General features: G+C 37.9%; 1 protein-coding gene across 3 annotated transcripts; it reads right to left on the bottom strand.

Moving 5' to 3' along the window:
• Positions 1-1,016: 1,016 nt before the first annotated feature.
• On the bottom strand, positions 1,017-21,925 carry GTF3C5 (general transcription factor IIIC subunit 5). 3 transcript variants are annotated; one of them, XM_072429627.1, is made up of 12 exons: positions 21,747-21,880; positions 20,954-21,151; positions 19,012-19,237; positions 17,517-17,715; positions 13,580-13,775; positions 12,874-12,978; positions 10,472-10,586; positions 8,314-8,394; positions 7,297-7,394; positions 4,622-4,722; positions 4,175-4,317; positions 1,017-2,875 (listed from the first exon to the last, which is right to left on the bottom strand). In XM_072429627.1, the coding sequence occupies exons 2-12, from the start codon at positions 20,954-20,956 to the stop codon at positions 2,676-2,678; spliced, it is 1,467 nt and encodes a 488-aa protein (XP_072285728.1). In that variant the 5' UTR covers positions 20,957-21,151; positions 21,747-21,880; the 3' UTR covers positions 1,017-2,675. The 3 variants fall into 3 exon arrangements, with proteins under 3 accessions (XP_072285728.1, XP_072285726.1, XP_072285727.1); XM_072429625.1 differs by lacking the exon at positions 20,954-21,151 and having other exon boundaries at positions 21,747-21,925; XM_072429626.1 differs by lacking the exon at positions 20,954-21,151 and having other exon boundaries at positions 4,640-4,722; positions 21,747-21,922.
• Between the last annotated feature and the right edge of the window lie 428 nt (positions 21,926-22,353).

The raw sequence follows: 22,353 nt of genomic DNA, 5'->3' as shown, positions 1-22,353 counted from the left end.
ACTTCAAATCAGCCTCTACAGCTGAAGAGGAGTTCATTGATGATCCCTTCTGTGGTGAAATCACTTGCTGTATCAATATATGCTGTATATAACTTGAGGTCCCCCTGTACACAATAAAAAAAATATACATATCTCTGTACATATATACACTAAATGTATACATCATTCATGTTACGTACTATATAAAGAAAGGTCTGCAAATAAATGTTGGATACGGTTAAAAAGCACACTAGGCACACCTTTTCCTAGGTGGTTGCTTTCAGTAGTATCGCCAATCATTTTTTTTCAGACACAAGCCACATGAAGTATGCTGCCTCAAGCACCTCCTTCACCTTGCTTTGGAATAACTTTTTAATTCTTTTGCAAGCAGTTATAAACATTTGTAAGCAGCTTATACAGACGCTTGAAAAAGCCTAGGGGTTGGAAGTAGGCATCCGAGAATAAAAATCTGTTTTTTACGGCTAAGCAGTATTCAGCCTAAACCAGGACTTTTACATAAGTAGGCACAAGTGAGTGAAATTAATCATCCTGTTACAATCGCATCCAAAAAGTAGTAGAATATATTGGAACATAAAAACACATCACAGCTTGCTATGTATGGGGCTACACAGTCGATGACCCCTGTCCACCCCCAATGGCAATGTCTGCCAGAACTGGACAATGAAGCAAAAAGAAAAGGGGTGGATTGGATCACTTTTTTTTCCATATGGAAAGGTGCATGTGCATTGTTTATCTTTGGAAGAAACAGCAGGCGGATGCTGTATGGGAAGGACGCAGCGTGACTTAAATAATCTGCTGCTATTGTCTTGATACCATTAAACACTTTCAGAAGTCTTGTGGAGTCCATGTCTGAGCAGGACAGAGCTGTTTTGATGTTACAAGGGGGATCTACACAAGATTAAGCAGGTGATCGACAGGTGAGGTGAGCTCACTCATAAATTCTCATGGCAGAGTCTGACTGATGTGGTTTTGACTTTAACAAAACCAATCCAAGCAGCTGCAAGCCTAATAAACTATTATTGTTTTTATATATTTTATTAGAAAATGTATTAGGATACAATATTACATGTTTTTCAACAACAAAAAAACAAGTTGTAATGGGAGAAACAAATAATAATTAGGATATTCTGTTCTGAAACATTTATATATCTGTTCATTCTGCCAGCGTAGTAGATTTGAGGCCACTTACTGCAAAAAGAAGTACCAAACTGTACCAACCCCAAGTTGTAGCCCAGTACTATCACTCTGAGAGAAAGTCAGGTCAAACCTGTAATTAGGGTCTAATTAGGGAATGGAAAGTGAAGACAGAGCTTTCCTGACAACTGAAGACCTTGCAAATATAATGTATAAAAATATAAAACAGGCATTTTTAGCCAGTAATTTAAGAACAAATAAACCATAACATCATGCTTTTTCTGCAGTAATAACTCTTGTCATGATTCACTTGATTTGTAGAGCAGTGAAGACCCAAGCTCTCACCCAGTCTGCCTGAAATAAAAGAACGCCATACACAACAGATTGTACAGTCTCCTTTTAAATGACCAACCAAAGATTAATCATTGGAAGAGCAAATTTGCTGAAGTTCTTTTCCCTCCAGTTACTGTTCTGTAGATTATTACATCACTTATCAGTAGTATTAGTACATTTCTGTCCTGACAAAAGGAGAATGGGTATTAACATGTCACCCCAGTAAGTTAACTCAGGGGCATTAACTCTTGGGTTACTTTACCCATTGCTGGCTAACAATACTAAACATTGTTAAATCATTTTGCAAATGAAATTAGAAATATTTCTGGACTTATGCATGTGAAATAATTTCTCCCACTTCAAGGAAGAAAGTCAACTTATACTTAAGGCTGACTATATTTTGAGCATATAAGGGAGTTATTGGGGACTCCATTGGCTTTGACAGCCAGAGTGTGCGTTTACCATCAGTTTGAGATATTTCTAAAATCATTTAAAATTCAGGACAAGTTCATTTAACCTGCATCAAATGTTTACTTTTATTTCTATAGACTTGTATAGGGAGAGATGCAGTTCTGAAATAAACTGCAAGTTAACATAGACCCTATAGAGTTATACTCTTTGGTGGCAAGATTTGTATGCCAAATAGCTAATCATGTAAATCATTAACTTTTATACCATTGGGAGACCCCTGAAATAACTTTTAGGTCTTAAGGAATCCCTGCTATAATGACTATATCCACAACTTAAAGTACATTAGTGTGGTGGTCAGTGGGAGAATGTCTCTTAAATTGCTGGCAACCCTTACGGCTAGCCAAAAAGATCATTGGTGTCAGCTAAACTGACCCAAGAGGCACAAACTCGAGGAACCCTTATTGAGTAACACTGATGTAAATGAATAAAGTTTCTGATGATCTGCTGGGATCTTATCTCAATATCCGGGAACACTACTGGAAGTTCAGAAAATTTTATTTTACGCTCATATCCTGCTAGTGGAAACAAGTTATCTAGAACAACTAACTCCAACAAAATGCCCTGGAAGAAGAGAGGGGCATTAAAAATGTGCCAGTACTTGCACTTTATATATGGCAGCAGTTTCTTTTCCTCTTGGCAAAGTGAAAGAGTCACTTTGATGACATTACTTTTAATGAAAGGGTCTTCTACTTTGGTCAATATCGGTAGTGCTTATGTGAAAAGTCCAAGTGTCAAAATCAAGTCTTGGTTCTAGATTCATCCATAAGTTCAGGCTGTTGGGTCTCATCTAACACATAGTCCAGGAGCTCTGTCTCCATTTCATTTTCACTGCCTTCAGATGGATGAAATCCCTCTTCCTCCTCATCTTCCTCTTCTTCTCCAGACTCATAACACATCTGTTCTTTCTTGTCAGAAGTGGATGGAGCAGAGAACAGAGCTAAGACAACAGCACAAAATAGATAAAAATGTAGGTTATTGTGTCTTGAAAAAAAAATAAATCAAATTTTCCCTACAAGTTTTTAGAGTCTACAGGTAAAGAAACAATGCTATGATTTGCAAAAAATCTACTGAACTCCCAACATGCCTTTAAGGCTGACAACAGTGTCACTGCAGAATTTTAACTCCAAAACCATTTCTTTAATCTCTTTAAAGATCCCAAAATCCAGCAGTGTGTACAGGCCTCATATTTCATCAACTTCCCAGTTACCAAACATTGAAAGCACCATACAGCATTTTGCATGTCTGCGGCACTTACATTCAAAGCAGAGTTATCAACACTACCTGATAGAATACTGAACTTAGCTGATCTCTTCCTTTGTCCCCTCAAAATGCATACATTGGTTTCTTTTAACCTTCCTAGCGGTAACCCCGAGTGTGACTCGGGGTAGAAAAAAGTTCCTATCTCCGTCTTCTTTCTTCTTCTGCATCCGATTAGTCACCGGTGACATCAGTGCGTGTACACGTTGACGGTGAGGCGGGAAATTCAAAATCCATTTGTATTGCATTCAATACAAAATAACTGTATTGAATGCAATACATTTTTATGTAAAAGCAGTACATTGTTTTCAAGAACATTTATTTTACAGTATATATATTAGTATGAGTAAAATGTGTATTTTATTTATTTTTTTTATTATATAGATTTTTTAATTTATTCAATTTATTGTTTTTACATGATTTTGTGTTTCAAACTTTATTATACTCATACTATTATATTATACTAAAAAAAAAATTTTCATGAAAAACAATGTACCGCTTTTAGACATATAAAACCAGAGAGAAATGAACTGCTAGGGAGGTTAATACATTATACCATTGCCACCTTAACACTAAAAAGTTTGCATACATGGGCATGTATGATACAGTGGACAAAAGAGGTTGAGAAAAAGTCTGGGTCATAAATTCAGCTTGAAGGTTGTCATAACACAAGAATAATTAATCAAACTGACATCAGGATGGGAAGTCCTTTCAGTGCAAATTTTACTTTAGAAGTGCTGTGGGACTGTTGCAGCTCTGTCTACCTTACAGTGTACCTGCAGAGCGAAAGCTTGTCAGTGTGGAACAGGCGCAGGTGACAAAGTGTCAAACTAAGTAAAACTTCTCTCAAATGGCTATATTATGGCTGATGTCAGCAAGATTGGGATGATTGCTTACCTGCTTATGGTTAACATGAATGTTTTTATAGGAAAAGGAAAGGTAGCAAGAAATACCTGCCAACAACAACATGTCTTCCTACCTGGTCTTTTTGAGCGAATAATCTGCTTAATCATGAGCGACATGGAGTCTCTGAGCTGTTCGCTGGTCTTTGGAAGGCACCAGCCATCCCGTTCTGTACATTCAGTCTCTGTCCCATCATTGCGCCTAATGATCTCTTGCAAACTAAAGTTAATAACATAATAAACAGTGAATTGCTGGACAGCCCTCTGTTCTGTATAACTGTTGGGTACAGGAACTTCTGTGGAAAAGGAAAATGTTCTGACATAATGAAAAACCTGTCAACACTGGTTCTTACTTAGGAACTAGGTTAATGAAGTTTAGCTGTAAAGACTTTCATATCACAGTTTCTACCCGGCAGCCAACATTGTATAAGTGGAAAGTGGGGCCTGTTCACATTCTGGAGTGCTGCACAGCACCAGCTAATGCGGAGCAAAGAATATTGCATAAATATATGTACTTTCCTTACCACAATAGAATTGAGTACCTGTCTACGTGGATATCACAGAGCTGGTAAAACATTTGCCGATACGGAGGCAAGCTGCCCTCCCGGAAAATGTAAACAGAATCCTGCAAAACAGAAGAAAAAAGGAAACCTTAAGTGAAACCTTGCAAAATTTTCAGGAGGAAGCCACAAACTGATTTTTGTTTACATATATTACATAGCATGACACCAGCCTCTCCCCTCCCTTCTGATCCTATCACAGACACACATACTTTATAAAGTATGTTTCAGTTTTAAATTCAGCTAGAAAAAACTTATGCAAACATTCAAAAGAACAAACTGCATGTACATTGTAAATTTGGTAGGGTGCCAGAGGGCTAACCACTTTTGATCTCTAAATATTATGATGAACCCCAGTGGACAGACAGATTTAAATGCTATACTTTATGTAGTAAAGGGGTTGTATAAGTAAATTTTACAGACACTTTGTGGTAATTGAATGAGGAGCAGTTCACAGTCTAAAAGCTATGCAGTAATCTGACAGTTCTGCTGGACACAATCACCTATGCATTCAGAAGCAGAGCTATGATCAGCTTTTGGAGTGAGTCTGTAATATTTTCAATAATAAAATGAGCCCTGTATAGATCAATGCACCTGTATAGCTTATAAAAGGTGTAGAATACTTATGGTTTTATCCAATGATCAGACAATATTGTCACATAGCTTATTTAGTGAAGCCTGGACAATTTTAGTAGCATCACTCAGCTTGACTATAATATAACTCTAATTATTTGACTATAATTTTTTTATGGACATTTTAGTCTCCAATATGGTACAATGTTTTAACAAATACCCCTATTAGATTTATAATTGAAAACATTTAAAGCTCTGAAAACTGCACCAGTTTCAACAGTGTGTAACATGGCTCTGTGCATGGTGCTCCTATTCTGGATAGATGTGTATTGTTATACCGCTATGTACATTTTACTAATTCTCTACATTTGTGTTTAACTAAATATATTTATGATACATATACTATGCAAACCCCCTTCTTGGATTTCACCTATGCCATATTGCTTATTTAACATACAGAAAGGAAGAAAAGAAGAGACATAAAAATCTCTGGAACTTTCAAGGCATATTAATACAAATACATAGTCAGTTTCACAAATGTAAAAACCACATAAAAACAATTTATTTATACCAATTAAACATTTTCTGTTGGTCTTTTGCAGTTTTTCACTGATTGGGTTTAAACAATTACTTTATATGTGGCGTCCCATATAAACACTTTATATATGGGTTTGACTTGTTTATATTTATATTTAGAGGATGTGTTTATAGCACATTAGGTAGATCTTGTGATTGTTTGATAGATGGCTTGCAATTTTCAAATAGAGAATCCACTGATTAGTACTAATATTGGCAAATAATTTATTAATTTTACGTTATATATTTTTACTAATATTAAGCATTTATTTGACATATTTATGATTTTTGTTTGAGAATCTTTACTGGCCTTGCTACTGCCCTCCTTGGTCTGTCATACTTACCAGCTTGTGAAGGAATTTGCCTCGCTAGCCTGGACTTAGCCTTTGACAATGGTTGTACATGTAAGTAGAAATATATACTTTTTGTGAAGTTTGATATAATTTAAATATACACTGAATGCAAAGTATTGAAATAGGTTGTTAAATTTATTTTCTTTTGAAAAAAGTTGTTTTGTTATTTTAGGTCTATTAGTTACCGAAGAAGCGAACTGGGTTTCCCGAAACACGTTAATACCTGAATAACATCCTTTAAGAGACCTATCATGAATGTTTTTTTATGTGTTTAAATAGTTATAAATACAGGTAGTCTCTGGGTTACATACAAGATAGGAATTGTAGGTTTGTCCTTAAGTTGAATTTGTATGTATTTCAGAACAGGTACATTATTTTAATGAATGCAAATAGGACAGATATTTGTCTCAACATATTATTAGGCAGCGTGGTGTCAGTTATTGTATAAAATCCTTACCTTGAGTTAAGCTGCGTACACACGGCAAATTTTTCTCGCCCGATAATCGGTATCGGCCAATTATCGGGCGAAAATCTGCTGTGTGTACAGTCGGTCGTTCATGCATCCTGCAGTCTTTTCTCGTTGGAAAGGATCGTGAAAGATCCTTTCCAACGAGAAAAATTGCAGGTGTGTACGCAGCTTTAATCACAAACAAAGCAAACAAACAAAACCAAAATCTTTATGGAGCCTAGACATTCATTAACTTCTGAAGCAAGCTGTGCTTTGATATGCAAAAAGAAACAACTGCAGAGTTTGTTAAAGAGTTACAAGAGGTTGCAGAAAGCTCAGTCCTTAGGATCACCCACAACCTCATCTGTGTTTAGCAAAAGAATTCTTCTGCAAGTCATGCAAACCGCCTCTCCCCCCTTCAAGCCTCCGTTCTGCACAGGAGAAAGCAGGGAAGCCCCATTCATATCTAGGAGGTGTCCATATGTTGGATGTCCTTAACCTGGGGACTACCTGTAAATTGTTTTGTGGGTTTTACATTTGTGAATCTGACTATTTGTATTAATATGCCTTAAAAGTCCCATTTTTCTCCTCTCTAATTATATTTATATTACATAAATCCAAACTAGTGGTTTTTAATGTATTCTGCATATTTTCCTAAATGAGCCTGACAACAGAAACCTGGAACTTACCTTCAGTTTATACTTGTTGGATAAAGTCTTTTTACTCCCTGGAATGCTAGAAGCTGCCAGTCCTTGGGTCAGGTCCTGTACACTGATTGCCTGTGGTACTGTGTGCGCCAAGAAAAGTATGTAAAGTAAGAAACAAATAATTTAACACAGAACTATGATACTAAAGGGTGTAAGTGTAGGCTTCTTTATAGAAGCCATTTTATTATTTCTTCGTTTCCACTAGAAAGAATGCTAGATAAAATGAAAGCTCAATTCAATGAACTTTTGTTGAAAGATGTGTTACTTTGCTGTAATTGTTGTAAATAGGTGTCAGTGACAAGGTCAGATGTGTGCACTTTAAATTATGCCTGCCTAAACAGCTAGCATCAAATTATCAAGCTACATTTTTCTTTAAAAAGTCAGTAGGTAATGATTACAGATTTTTGCCAACTATACCTGCTTTGTTATCAATATTTTCTAATATTAAGAAAGGCCAACATATTACATAGTGTTCCACAATAATTAGGAGGTGCAGATTACAAGCCTGAATACCTTTAAGAAGTAGATGCAATCACAACAGACCCCATGTTCTGTCAGTAGATGCACATTCCCTAAACAGCTTCTATGTATCAAAAACCATGTAGCATAGACGTGTAACAGCTACAATTATCTCCTATTTTTTCTGTTGATGTGTAGACTCACTACTCACTACTGTACCTGGCTATAATGCCCATCAGCTACAAACTGCTGGTGTGCCATAGTCATAAGCGGCATCACAGAAGTGAGCATAAAAGATAGCAATTCAAGTCAACTATCTAGTGGCCGAGCTGCTAAATGCTGGAATTACTGGAATTCAGTTTTTATAGCAACAAAAATGCTAACAAGATTCTGTGACTACTGCAAGTGAATTGCGCAACACAGCTCAAAGCAATACAAACTACTAATATTACAACAATCACAATACAAAGACAAAGGTAAATTTGATTGAAGTCAGGTCAATCAAGATTACCTAAAAAAGAAAAAATTAGTGTGGCTCACCTGGCTTCTTTAAAGTAATAGGTAGGCTGTAATTGTATGTGCTACGCTTGGCTTTAACAGGCATCTCATTAGGAGTATACCCTGTAAAAGAAACAAACATGTGGTCATATGCCATATTGTACTGTATTTGAAGGAGGAGTAAGCATGAGCAATACAACAATTGCAAACTAAGCAGTTCTCAAATGTTCATAATTTTTATTAACATAATACTTTTATTAACATAATAAGCTAAAAGTTACAGATTAACGCAGTTAATTATTTATTAACAAAATTATTACATATACTTGTAATGCAATGGTTTTAAATTTCAAGATTTGATTTAGTATCAACATCATATACAGCAGCAATTTGACAGACTGGGAGAGGATGGAGAAGAACTGGAATTCAGTCAGCTGTGTTACAAGGAACTTGTTAATAAAAGTAATGAGAACATCAGTTTCTTGCTGCACTTTCACTTTTTTGTTTTTTAGTACTTAATATAATAGGGAAAGGTTAGAATGCCTGTTGGGTTTTCCTGCTAACTAGGGCTGTCCTTGTTCCTCTTAGGTAAAGATGGAGTTGTGCCAGAACAGGATATTTTAGGAGCCTACATCTGCAGTAAAACCGGACAGGAATACTAATCTAGATACAGTTTAAAAACTTGGTGCCCTGACCAAGCAGTACACATTTGCATCCTTACACCGTGAATTTGCCTCTTCTGAAAAGTGTGTAACTGTGAGTAACAAAAGGGCTTTAAAATTTATTTGTAGTCAGGTTTCTTGGCGCCAAGGACAGAAAAGCAACTAATTGGTTTGGAATGTGTAGCACACTATTCCAAAAAGACAAAAGTGAGTTCAAATATGAGTGACTAGGTGTGGCCTAACAAAAGGTATGTATAGTATGCAGCACGGTGCTGGGAGGTTAGCACTCTGGCCTTTGCAGCGCTAGGTCCCAGGTTTCGAATCTTGGTCAGGACACTATCTGCTTAGAGTTTGTAGGTTCTCCCTGTGTTTGCGTGGGTTTCCTCCGGGTACTCTGTTTTCCTCCCACATTCCAAAAACATGCAGGTAGGTTAATTAACTTCACCCCCCAAAAAAAAAAAAAATTACCCCGACATTGAAATTTGACCATTGACATTAGATTGTGGGCTCCTTTGAGGGACAGCTAGTGACATGACTATGGACTTTGTACAATGCTGCTTATATGTTGACGCTAAAAAAATGCTATATAAATACTGTGTATCAATAATATTAATAAAATTAGTATTAAAGTGGTAATACTTTACTAATAATATAGTAAAAAACAAAAAAGAAAAAACAGTAAGAAATGGGCATTTTTAAGAATCTAGAACTCCAAGCTAAAAATATTATAAATGTACAGTCTTATCTGTTAGAGAGAGTTTGTTCATTCCTTAACCCCCCCTTCCCAAGCAGAAATATTAGTTTCTAAGTTTAAGGCCCCATGGTGGCTGAACACAGGGCCTATAGCAGACACTCAGTCAGAGATGCTTGATGGTAAAGTTGTCAATTGAAAAATATATTTAGTTCTTTGAGTGTTTGTTGCCAGCATTGATTTATAGGATCAGCCTTATAAATAAGAGGGAAGCCAATACTAGTTTTACATATTAGGACATACTGACATTCCCAAAGGCCTCCTGGAGGCTGATTTTTTTTAAAAGCTGCTTCATTAAAAAAAAGGCAAGTTTGAATATTTGTCAGGTGAGCAGAAAGAAATCTGGGTCAAAAATATGTGCTAGCTTATCAGTGGAGAATGCAGAGGTAGCCATGACAGCAATGACATTTGACAAACAGAAATTAGAATTTGCAATTAAGGGGTCATTTTTGTCAATTAAACAGGTATACAGGCTAATGGGGGAATCAGGTAATTATTGAAAAAAATAGCAAAGAAGCAATAACTTTCCAGCCATTTACTGATGGTTGTGACTTCTAAGAAAAATGTACAGAAAGCAAGGCATGCATGTTCACAGTAAATACTGTTAATATATAAAAATAGTTTATAGTGATAGTTTGTACGACAGGCCAGTTTCAGCAACAGGTACTGTTTACATTGGCCGTCCATTCTCCAGGAACCAGCAGTATTGTTGGAAGAATTCATTTGTACTAACAACAATCAATGGGTAGAAAAACAGCCTCTTTGGCTCACCCATCAGTACAATTACCATATTTTATCCCACATCGTATCCGGAAATCAAGCACTTGGTAGATTTTAGCTTCTGGATTTTTCCGAGGGTCATAGCCAAACCGCACCCACAGACTTCTCCAAGGGCCTGTCAGCTTAAGAAAAAAAAAGAGTGTGATCAGAAAGGACAACAGATGGGAATCAATAAAAAAGTACCACAAACACCAAAACCAAGCACATGGCAATGAAAAAATACCAATGGGACATAATACCTGTAAGGACCAGGTTTGTATAGTCACTTTTAGTGCAGTTGAAAATGATGTACTTTTTACATCACACTGCCATCTTTCGAGTATCCCACCTGTAATCTCTTTTTTACATCACATAAGTTTTTCTTTGCAATTTAAATCTCTATCCCTCATATCTACTTTATGCCAAGCACAGGTTTTGAATCAAGGCCAGGGCTATGGATAACACATAGTTCACAACAGATCAATATCTAAAACATATAAATAAATATATTTAATATCCAGATAGTTAATATCTAAATATTAGATATAAAAAAATGTAATCTGGCCACAAAGTTATGTGCCTAGGCATTGCATAGGGGGGAATGGTTACTGGCCCGTGTGGTTTGATCCTAATAAAGTGGTATTGTAGCAAAAACTACTGAAAATCTAAATTCTTGCAATAACAGAAATAACACATTCAGAAAGCGTATAAATCAATAAACTAGGTGGGCTGGTCTGATGAATCACATTTTTTATTTGAGCATGTGATTGGCAATGTGAATGACCTCCCTGGAGATGGTAACAAGATGCACTATAGCAGGCTGGCCCAACCCACTGCCAGCGGGCCACATTCAGCCCAGAGCTGTCGGATCCGGCCTCTACCCTTTCCCTCTGCTCGTTGTCTTGCGGGGGATGGAGCATGGCCCTCCTATGTTCCTCAATGAGATCCTGCTGCTAGCAGAGGGAGCTGCACCCCACCCAACTTGTACTGTGGGATAATCCAAGCAGCAGAGTGTCTATTTTCAAAGAGCTGTCATTATTCCCATGTATATTTCCTGATATCTCCTTCACTGACTGTCATAGAAATGTGAAATTTTCAGGGTACACAGGGGACAGAGCTGCTTTTAAACCTCCTAAACATAAAAAGTTGCCAGATATGGGTGGCACTCTCATGGCAATAAACATTAGGGTTATGCCAATTGTCTGTGCACTGTAGTGCCCCTTAATGTTCAAAAAATTTCAAGGCTGCATTGAGGTTGGCAGTAAGGTTGTGGTGCGGTTACTCCTTCCTTGTGCCATGGAGCCCTGGCTAGGGGGAGACGTTTAGTACCACTTACTGCCACCTGAAAGTCAAATCTGCAGACGCAGCTGTGCAGGGGACTGATTGGCTGGTGGGGTGCCTAGCTCAACACTTACATTCTGTGAGTGATTTGGCAACTGGAAATGTGGAAGCCAGTAGGAAACTCCTTCTGTCCCCCCCCATTAAAATGTTATACCAATCATATCATGCCTACCCAGTCACACATAGCTACAGTGCCATCACAAAGATACAAAAAACTTTACCTATAACACCATGCTACCATGTCACATAGCTGGCCACTTACTTTCTGTGAACCCCAATTTCTCTTTAACAGTAGATGAAGGAAAATGTAGGATATGTGGGGGACTCTTGTGGGCTATGCCTCCCCTCACCCCACACACACTAAAATTGTATCACTCCTACCATACCATGGTGCCCTGTCACAAAAAAAAGTCTGCTTAAGTTCTTTGAATACCAGTTTCTCCTGAAAAGGGAGCTGTTGGTATAATAAAATGTATGATCAATGGGAGACTTTTGTGGCTAACTCCCCCTAAAATTGTATTGCTGCCGTGCCATTACATCACAGAAAAACTAAACTTATCTTACCGTGCTACCCGGTCACACATAGCTGGCCACTTACCTTCTGTGAACCCTAATTTCTCAAGAACGAGAGATGTAGGACCCTGAAGATGATCCAAGAAGTATCTATTGTAGGGATTCTTGATTTGTCATTACTTTTATTTGGTGCATGTATGTGAGGGTAACTGGAAACTTTTCAATTTAATTTTAAATTAAAAATATTCTACTTTAAAACATACATCTTTAATGTTTATTTGTATTGTGGCTCAGCAAGTTTTATCCCAATGTCAACAGCGACCCCCAGATGAAAAAGGGTTCAGCACAACTGCACTTTAGGAATAAGATAAGCTAGTGGAAGCAAAGTGTCTACTAACATCTTGATGCCAGATATCACAGGACAATCTCAGAGAACTTGTGGAATTGTAATTCAGAGTTGTTTAGCGTGTGGTTTTAATGCTTTGGTTGATTACTGTATATTGTAGGCAGCACCACAGACAAAGGCCTAACTTTACTGGAACAGTATTGCCATGCACGAACACATCCTGTACTCACCATATAATATGCCATGTAAGGTAAAAGTAATTTAAGTTTATCGGGATGAACGCTGATGTTGGACTTAATTGCATTTCGGGACCATACTGGACGAACGCTGAAAAGCTGAAAAACAAAAAATGGAAGTGAACCTTACTGTTTTCCACGCATGAAAACACTCTTCGCTTTGTGTAAAAAAAATAAAAAATAAAAAAAAACAAGTGGGCTGTGATTGACAGCTTGATTTAACCTTCTCTATGTTATACATCAGGCAAAATGGCAGTGGAAAAATAACTAGGTTTATTGGAAAAATCCTATCTATTTTTTATGATAATACCTTATCTCAGGCAATGTACAGATGTCAAATCACTGTCTATAGAAAGAACTTTTCATGATAGTTTCAAGTGACAGATAAATGAACAGGGAGAAGACAAGCAAGAGCCTCCCTGTATGCTCTTCTCCAAAGAAATGAACAGGGATTATTGCCAATCAGTGGTTCATCAATCCACCATGGAAAAAACCATTGGAGGACCCCTGTGCACATTAGATTTTCGCCCAAGACAACCATGACCATTCATCTCAGGAAACGATCATCTGATGTGTGGAATGGTAGTAATAATGTTTTGGCTTAAAGGCTAGTATTTTAAAGCTCGCAGGGAATACTTCTGGTAATGTGACTGATTCCTGAACATGAGTCATGTTATTTGTTACGAGACTTTTCTAGTACCCTTAACATTTCCTGCTCCACATGATTGTCTACGGGGTTAGTACAAAGCTTCTTCCAATTTTTCACAGCGGCTGGGTGTGGCTCTGAGGGCACTTCTGCATCTTCAAAATTGACAAATATGGCATTGTGGGGCCTTCGAGCCCTGCTAAGGCCAATCAGATTTTCACTGGACAGATTTGGGGGCTGATAGCCATCCCTGTGAATGCAAACAAATACAAAGTTAACCTTTGATTGGTCACTTTAGCCAGGTAATAATAATGATCAATCTTCACAAGAAACAGACAAGCTTACTGAGGTTACTGATACATGAACTCCAGCAAGAGTGATTTTCATATATGTCACCAGTCAGAAAAACAGACATATTTGAATATTTAATGACAAGTTTTAGACAACCCACCAGACTACCCTGCTCTCCTGAAGAACTCCAATTAGCTGCTTCGAGTTATTAGGGTACAACTGTTTAACCTCCCCAGCGGTAAGCCGGAGTGTGACTCGGGGTAAAAAAACAAGCTGAAAGCAGTAACCTCGAGTCACACTCGGGGTAGTTAAAAAAGTAAAAAATAAACCAGGTCCCATTGGCATCCTCTGGCGTCCTTCAACGTCCTGCCATCCTCTGGCCACATCCTTTTCATCCATCTGTCCCGCAGCCAGTGCGCAGATGGTCCCCAGAAGTTCCCGGTAATGTCGGTGCGTACAGCCGTTGCTAGGGGCGCGGTGGGAATTTCAAATTTTTTAAAAAAAATTCAATACAAAATAACTATAGTAGTACATTGTCTTTAATGAAAATTTATATTACAGTATATATATTAGTATGAGTATAATAAAGTTTAATATTAAATTTATTTAATTCATTATTTTGTGTTTCAAACTTTATTATACTCAGACTATTATATTATACTATAAAAAATTTCATGAAAGACAATGAACCACTTTTAGACATATAAATCCAGACAGAAAGGAACCGCCCAGGAGGTTAGTGCAAAAATAATACTTTTTGATAAAAGAAGAAACCCAGTATTATTGTAAGTTCTAGTAGTTAGCCAACAGTGCTGCACGGAAATCTAAAACACTAGTATCATTCCTTCCCAGTACACCTTTGTGGATTACTTTGCCCCTTGGTTATAAATTAGGGAACAGAGTAGAACAGAGTGGATGTTCTGTAATCTAACACTTTCTGTCCAAAAATGACAATACTCCAAATATACAGTTTGGAAAGCAATCGTAGTCACCCTAGAATTGGATGTGTTACTAATTTCAAAATAAAGGAAACAAGCCTGATAAATTAAAGTAAATGCAGCTGACACATCTACAAAATGGCTGCAATATATTGTTTTTTTAATTACAGGGTCTAGATAAGGGGTGGGCAAACTTTTTCACTCAGGGGTCACAATCTTATACAAAATTTGGCCGGGCCGATGGAAGAGTGGGCAAGGTTATGTCATCATGATGGCACTGGACGTGACTTCATGATGGCATAACCCTGCCCCACTCTCCCATGGCAGATCTGAGCCTGCGATGGGAGAGTGGACAGGTTGTTCCGTCCACTTCCTTGAGCATGGCATTTGTAGAGAGAGGACAGGGTTTTCTTGACCCCGCTCAGGGGGGACACTGGCCAGACCTGCGAACCGCGGCCTATTTTATCCGGCATGTTGAACTCTCTCTCTACTTCAGCGGAGCCACTGAAGTAGAGAGAGAGTTAAACAGGCCAGATAAAAAAGCCTAATGGGCTGTATATGGCCGGGGGCCATATTTTGCTCATGCCAGGTCTAGACAGAATACTATATATTACTGTTAAAGTTTACTATAGAGAGATAGAAAGATATAGGGAGATATAAAATAGATTATTTGATGTCAATAATACCAGTGTTTTAAAAATCATGTTTTCATGCATAATTTATAAAAACATGTCAGCTCTGCTTTGCAGTACTACACAATGGATGTGCATTACTGTTCATTCTCCTAATGCAAGTCTATGAACATCAGTAAAAACAATGCACTCCCTGTCTGGCTGATATAATATCTCAACAGTTGTTAAAGTGGTATTTTAGCCTCCCTTACCCCCCATGGAAAGTGTCACTGACAGAGAGGAATTTCAATAAGTTGGGAGACACTGGCAGCTATTTAACCATCAGAGGATTGACTACTGGAAAAAGAAAAATGCAGGGACTGTGCTGTACAGAAAATGAGTATAGCAGCGACAGCTGAACCCAATATTTTTGTGTTGTCAGGTGATCTTAGCAGTAACACACTTTCTTTCCTCCCTTTCCTCATCTCCATAACAAGATAACTGAAACCATTCTGGGAAGATCAACAGGTATTTCATATCAAACAGATATAGGAAATCATTTTCAATGGTATATGTCACAGATCAGAGTGTATCATGAGCACAAATGACACACAAGGACACAATCCGTGGCAGTTTTACAAAGTAACAGATAAAAGATAAAACTTCTGCCAGAAGGAACACCTAATGGTGGGAAAACCACAGCTGCACTGATACTTTTACCCTAAAAGTAGTAAAGCAAACTAGGCAGCCATCCAAACAGTACAGGGTCATGGGACTTTTTTCCTATTTCTTCACTGACTCATGAATAAAAGCAAGGATCAAAACCTACAAATTTACTTTCCATGATCACATTTTAGTTCAACTATGGCACCAAAGTCTGTGAACAAAATAAACCTATTGTGATAAAAAAAGAACTCCAGCCAAAGCATTGTGTACACAGTAGCGAAGAGTTAAAATATATGTAACCTTTTTACTGCAGTGTCCCCAGTAGGAGGAATTTCTTCATATTTAATGTTCTAGTAACTACTTTAGAAATTTAGTTTTCCCAATAGCAACCAACCCCAAAAAAAAAATAAACAACCTAAAAAATGTCAGCACACAAATAAATAGCAACAGAAAATTCCTTGCACCTGGTCATAACGGAATATATCAACAACTTGCTGACACCAGCATCAGAGAATTTTTTAACATAAGGGTTCTGTTTATAAAACAGGGAATCAGACATTCCTTCAAATGTTCATTTCTGGGAATCTTCTATATCCATGTGTTTCAATGGCATTAAAATGATTCCCATCAGAGAATGTTTGAGGGAATGTCTGTTCCCCTTTTTTTAAAACAGAGCCCTTATAGTTGAAATATTCTCTAATAAAACTATATTAAAAAATAGTTTAAACCAAGTTTACAAATATAACCTCTCAATTTTGTCATTTCTATTGTTGTCCCTTAAATATGTGCTGGTATCTGTGGTTCTTTTTCCTTTCGGATACACCTGTTTGCTAAACATGGACCACTTTATCTGAGGTGCCACTTTTATCCGTAGAAATGAAGCTCCTTAGCAACCCTGATCATCTTTACAATACAACACTAGCTATTGCAAAGATGTTTTGCATGTGTTTTTGAAAATTTTGGCTTAACATATGATAACATAGGATATGAAGCATTCCTTTTTTATATTTATTAATGAAACACTTTTGCTATCTTTCTTTTCTCGCTCACCTTTTTGGGCAGACTTTGAGTACATTAGGATAGGCATGTGCTGCATGGAAATACCAGTTTAAACATCACAGATCCTATGCAAATACAAACTTTCTGAGGTATGCATATTCTTAGATACCTCTCCATAGCATGAACTAAAGGCGAAGCTGGAGGGGGTGGGGGGTGGCTATTTTTCCAATACCCATATGATGCAGTCTTGTTGATATTCTAAGTTTTTTTTGTTTTTGTTTTTTTTGGGGGGGGAAGGGGGGGGGTGCACTTTTTGACTTTTATTTTTACTTGCAGCTGCAACCTCATATTGTACCCACAACCCTACCACAAATATGTGTTCAGAAAACAATCCCTTGTAAATTTTGGCAGGACTTCAGATTTAAGACCTGCATGGAGTCACAAGAATGGACAGAACAATCGAGAACACCAGAGTCAGAAGCCTACCTGTGGTTGATGTTGGGTCTGTAATGATAATCCACTGGGTTGTCTAGTCGAGAGAAAATTGGAGGCGGGATATGTAAAGGCAAGTCGTTGTGGAAGAACTCCTCTTTTTCTGGCTTTTTCAGAATTACTTTATTATACAAAGAGTTCCGGGGTCCGTTGGGTTTTTTTGCAAATGCCAAGTACTGGAAATCAGACATGCCTGGAAAAAGGAAGAGCTGAAAATTAATCTGGGAAGTCTAGTGGTAAGCAAGATTTTATATATCAAAGCTGTCACAGTAGAGTGAAATTTTCCCAACAAAGTGCTAAACATCCAGTCAGGGATCAGACCATGCTACACTAAAAACAAAATACACATGTTAAAGTTACATAGTAGGTTAGGATGAAAAAAGACATAAGTCCATCAAGTTCAACCACTAGGGAAATAAACATATTCCAGATATAAAACCCTAGATATAGTTGGTCCAGAGGAAGGCAAAAAAAACCCTGGTACAACTTGCTTTACAGGGGAAAAAAAATCCTTCCTGATTCCATGAGGCAATCGGATGTTCCCTGGATCAACAGTCACTGTTATTTTTACTTTAAAGCCTTAATACCCAGTTATATTCTGTGCGTCTAGAAAAACATCCAGCAATCTATAGTAGTTGCTGAAACTACTTCCTGAAGGAGACGATTCCACATTTTCACAGACCTTACAGTGAAGAATCCCTTCCTTATCCGCAGCTTAAACTTCTTTTCCTCCAGACGTAAAGAGTGCCATCTTGTTCTTTGTAATGATCTCAAAGTGAATAATGGGGAAGAGAGTTCTCTATATGGACCATTTATATATTTATACAAGGTGATCATATCCCTCCTTAAACGTCTCCTCTCAAGGGAGAATAGATTCAGTTCAGCTAATCTTTCCTCATAGCTGAGCTCCTCCATTCCTTTTATTATTTAGTTGCCTTTCTCTGCACTCTCTCCAATTCCACAATGTCCTTTTTGTGAACTGGTGCCCAAAACTGGACTGCATATTTCAGATGTGGTCTGACCAATGCTTTGTACAGGGGCAGGATAATGTTGCCATCTCTGAAGTCTATTCCCCTTTTAATACAAGAAAGTACTTTGCTAGCTTTAGATATTGCAGCTTGGCATTGCATGCTGTTATTAAGTCAATGATCTACCAGAACCCCCAGATCCTTTTCCATTTCTGACTCCCCCAAATGTATTCTCCTATATATAGAGCAAGGAAGGGTTAGAAACACCATCAGCCTGTCCGTGTCCCCAATGGGGAGATTAGCCTTTACGTGTCCTAATAACCACCGCAAGTGGGAATTTTTTTCACATTGGCGAAATTTTCGTTTTGCATTTACAAGGCAGGAAGGAAATAAATATTATCCCTGATGGAACACAATCAAAATAAAAACATAATACAGCAATTTAGAATGCTAAAAATAAATGAAAAAAACAGTTATAGGTATAACTATTAAGCCATCAGTAGTGAAATGAAAGTGCCAACCTTGAAATTTATAAACTGTTCCCACTACACCAATGATTTCCATGGAAATCTTTTGTTCAGGAGTCTGGCTTTCATTTTTTATTTCATCTGACCTTTTTTTCAGAGTTTTTATCTTCACTCGTAGGATCATAGTGGTGGTGGGGAAGCGATTAGCACACAATGGGTGACAATATGGGTCCTTATGCCTGTAATACAGCTCCAGCCTTTTCGCAGGATCGGCATACACCTGATATGGAAGGGAGAGAACACCAGTAAACCAGAGCAATTCTCATAATAACATACAGTGGGCCTGATTTTCCTGTAGAGGCATTCACATGGCTTAGTAAATTCTCTCTTTGCAATGTGAAGACTCAAAGAAATAAAGGAAAAATCCTACCAGAGGGACACTTGTTTCTTTCACAACAGAGCTGAGGGGAAACCACTCTAATAGGACATATTTCCCCGAACATAAGTCAGTGTCCTCTAATAATTTTTGCTCCAAAAAGTGCACTAGGGCTGATTTTCAGCGGATGTCTTGATTTATCATGAACAATCGACATTTATTCTTTAACAAAAAAAATCAACATTTATTCAAATATAGTCATATCATCACATTCTGGAACATCATCATAACTCTCCAAACACTGAATATCATCTTGAATTTCTTGTGACTCCATTTCCTTTAGAACCATTGGCCCTAATTTGTCATGTCTTGCAATGGCGCTTTCCTTAAATGAGCACCTCTTGTCCATGTATTTATATATATTGTAGCTTATTTTAGGGGTAGGGCCTATATTTCGAGCATTCTCAAAAATACTGAAATCATGCTAGGGCTTATTTTTGGTGAAACAGGGTAGATTGAAAAAAAAATCTGTGGAAATGATAGATTAGTTTAACTGAAAGATAAAAGCCAAGTTTCATTACTCTTAACCTCCCTGGCTGTCTGAATATATAAGTATTTTTAACAGGTTAAAGCGGTACATTTAAAAATACTTATCTTAAATTTCCCACCTGTTCCTGCCCCCAGCCACATGCTCCCGTCCTCCAGCCGCACACTCTATGCCTGCCCTGTCCTCATGTCCCCAACATTCACACGACTAGGACGCAGATGCCGGGCAGGCATCGTCAGGGGATGCAGATGCTGGGCAGGCATCGCCAGGGGACGCAGATGTCGGGCAGGCATCGCTGGAGGACGCCACAGGCACGTGGGGACCAGGTAAGCTTTGCAATACCATTTAAAATTCTACCCCAAGTGTGGCTTGGGGTACCGCTTTTGGCACTGAAAATTAACCCCAAGCCACACTCAGGAATACCGCTAGGAAGGTTAAAAGAGACCCAGTAAATAAATTACATGAATAAAATAGAATGAAATGGAAATCAGGCAATCTGAAAGGGATCTACTATCAATAACACTCTCTGCTTCACCAATTTCAGCTCGCTAAAGCTTAGTCTACAAGGACTGTTTCCCCAGCATTTAACCAGAGCATTTAAAAGCCAATGTCTGAAATTCCTTTGCATTCCAAAGAGCTAATCGACACTAGGGCATTTGTAAGAGGCAAGTTTTTGAGCATTTAAGGGAACTCTCCTTGCTGCATTTTGAAATATTTAAGGGCTTGTAAACACTTTTAAATGCTTTGTTGAGAGGTTGAAAACAAATTGAAGAGTTTACAGGAGTTTATAGGAGTTTTAAATGTCAGCAGAAACTCTTACAAACACTCATAATAGCAATATGTGTATTTAGGTTTGCTTTTAAAAGCTTGTATAAACTCCCATAAACATATTCAAAAGTGCTATGGGCATTTACATAAGTTTAAAAAAACAGTCCATGTAGATTTAGGATAAGTGAGGCAGCAGATCAGACAGAAAAATCAACATTTCCAGAAGCATCCAGCGTCTCGTCCTTTGTATTTACAACCCTTCTCCCTAATGTCCTCACAGTATTTCTACAAAAAACATCTGATACCATTATTTACTAAACAGTAGCTTTCACTTCCTATCTCAGGAGATTTTTCAATTTTCTGCAGTAACATGGCGATGAGGAAGGAGCTGACATAGTGCAGGGCAGATGCAGACCGTCATTCCGAGAAGCGATGATTTTCAGTAAGACTTGTGGAGTGGATATCTCTGCTTGAGAAGCTCAAACTGCATTGGCCCAGGACAGCTTTAGAAAAATAAGGAGGAGGAGGTATAAAGACATTTGCAAACATTCAGAATGTATCATTCTGTACAGGAAAAGGTGGGGGAAATAAAACTAGCAGATGACTTAAAGCAGAACTAAACCTTTCAATTAATAAATTGTTTTTGTAATTGTAATTAATATGCTCCCTATGCCTTTCTGGGTTTGGAATCTTCAGCATCTACATGCAATTAATTCATTCCTGGCATCCAGTAATGACGGGAACAAGAAGAAATATAGACATGACAGCAATCAGGCGAGCCTGTTTTATTCCAGAAGAAACATAGTCTGTTCATTTTGCAAAAATGAACCAGCCTGGCTCACAATCTTTTACTGTAAGAGTTCTGCTTTAAACACCAGAACAGCAAGTAGGAAGTATTCCAATGATGGCCCAGTTTTCTCCTCAGAAAGAGACTGAAGTGAAAGGTAATCTCCCAAATTGGACACAAAAACGTAACAGATGTTTTAACTTCACTGCACTATACTAAATGGAAAAACAGGTTTGGCTTTATGCACAGTTATGAGTGAAGGGTAGGAGGGTGAAGCAGCAAAAACGTTCCCCTGCCGATTTAAGCCTCACCCGTGACACCCCTTCCTCCCCGCCCAGGGTGCACAGCATCTTGTCCACATTGTACACCAGCCCCGGGTACTCCACGCAAACCATGGGCTTCTGTTCTCTTGGCAGAGTCACAATAGCTGAGCCCTCCATCTCTGCCTCCTCCTGTCCGGCTTAGATTTGTTTCCCCGCAGTACGATTCTTAAGGTTCCGATACATAAAGGTTCCTGGCTCTGACGTTTTTTGGGGACTGTCCTTCCCTCTTCTACAAGTGCATGGACGTGCTGCGTGTAGATTTTTAAAATCTTAAATGATTATTTTCTTGAAACGTGCGTTTATTGCAGGAAACCATATGGAAATACTGAGAAAACTGCAATTTGCACATTATTCTGCTGGGCTATATAGTTAGTTTGATGGCAGATGCTGAATAAAGTCACATTTTAGGATGGACGCCGTGTTGTGATGATGAATGAAAAAAAAAAAATCATAATACAGTGATACCTTGGCTAACAAAGAGAATTAGTTCCAGAATCACATTTGTTAGCCGAAAACTGATTTCCCATAGGTTTCTATAGAAAATAATTTAATTCGTTCTGAATACTGGCCACGATTTAAAGATACGGTTTTAAAA

This window comes from Pyxicephalus adspersus, chromosome Z (genome assembly GCF_032062135.1).
Source record: "Pyxicephalus adspersus chromosome Z, UCB_Pads_2.0, whole genome shotgun sequence".
Lineage (NCBI taxonomy): Eukaryota > Metazoa > Chordata > Amphibia > Anura > Pyxicephalidae > Pyxicephalus > Pyxicephalus adspersus.
Note: the sequence above shows the minus strand (reverse complement) of the source record. Positions and strands in the feature narration are given on the sequence as shown.